The sequence below is a fragment of the Mastomys coucha genome, unplaced genomic scaffold, assembly GCF_008632895.1.
Source record: "Mastomys coucha isolate ucsf_1 unplaced genomic scaffold, UCSF_Mcou_1 pScaffold22, whole genome shotgun sequence".
In the NCBI taxonomy this organism is placed as follows: Eukaryota; Metazoa; Chordata; class Mammalia; order Rodentia; family Muridae; genus Mastomys; species Mastomys coucha.
This window is the reverse complement of record NW_022196905.1, coordinates 128100464-128101209: the sequence shown is the minus strand read 5'-3', so window position 1 is coordinate 128101209 and position 746 is coordinate 128100464. Positions and strand designations below refer to the sequence as shown.

General features: G+C 43.2%; 1 protein-coding gene across 1 annotated transcript in view; it reads left to right on the top strand.

Annotated features, from left to right (window-relative positions):
* Gtf2i (general transcription factor IIi) overlaps positions 1 to 746 on the top strand; it is a 61336-nt gene that overhangs the window by 34697 nt on the left and 25893 nt on the right. The window contains exon 10 of the mRNA XM_031391159.1: positions 636 to 746. This exon is cut by the window's right edge and continues 73 nt beyond it. Coding sequence (XP_031247019.1) covers positions 636 to 746 — 111 coding nt within the window. The remainder of the gene's footprint in view (positions 1 to 635) is intronic.

Below are 746 nucleotides of genomic sequence, written 5' to 3'. Positions count from 1 at the left end.
TGTGAGTCAACTGCTGTGAAATTGTCATAACAATATGTTTTATAAACTGAAAGCAACTTCAGTTGTAATTGGTCCCTCAGGAGGAATTCTAACTGGTATTTGTGTTAGGGAATTAGCAAAGTTCGTGCTCTGTCCCTTTCCACCACCGACATGTATGTGTGGGTGAAACATTAAGTTCATGTATGATGTGGGTGAAACATTAATGCAGAACACCAGCCAACAGTGATGCTGGTGTGATGGGGACTCTGTATTTGGTGACACATTTGTCCACAGAACACCAGCCGACGGTGATGCTGGTGTGACGGGGACTCTGTTTGGTGACCGTGTGCACAGCCTGAGGACATGGTCTATAAGTGCTGCATTATTTTGCCCTTGGGTAACGAAATGGCTGTTATCATACATGATACAGATCAAGAATGTTTTCATTTTGTTATATGAGAGAAATCCTTTTGGAAGTTCCGTCATAGATAACAAATGCTTAGGTTCTACAAACCTGGTGGTTTCATGTTTGTAATACACGAACTGCCCGCTGTGGTTAGCTTAGGAGGACAGAGCAGTGCCATGTATCGTTCTGTTGTGGAGTTCTGCAGAGCCTTGTCTTATAATGACGATCCCTTTCTCTTTTCATCCTAAAGCTCAAGCTATAAAAGCCAAAGGTCCGGTGACGATCCCATACCCTCTTTTCCAGTCCCATGTTGAAGATCTTTATGTAGAAGGGCTTCCTGAAGGGATTCCTTTTAGAAGAC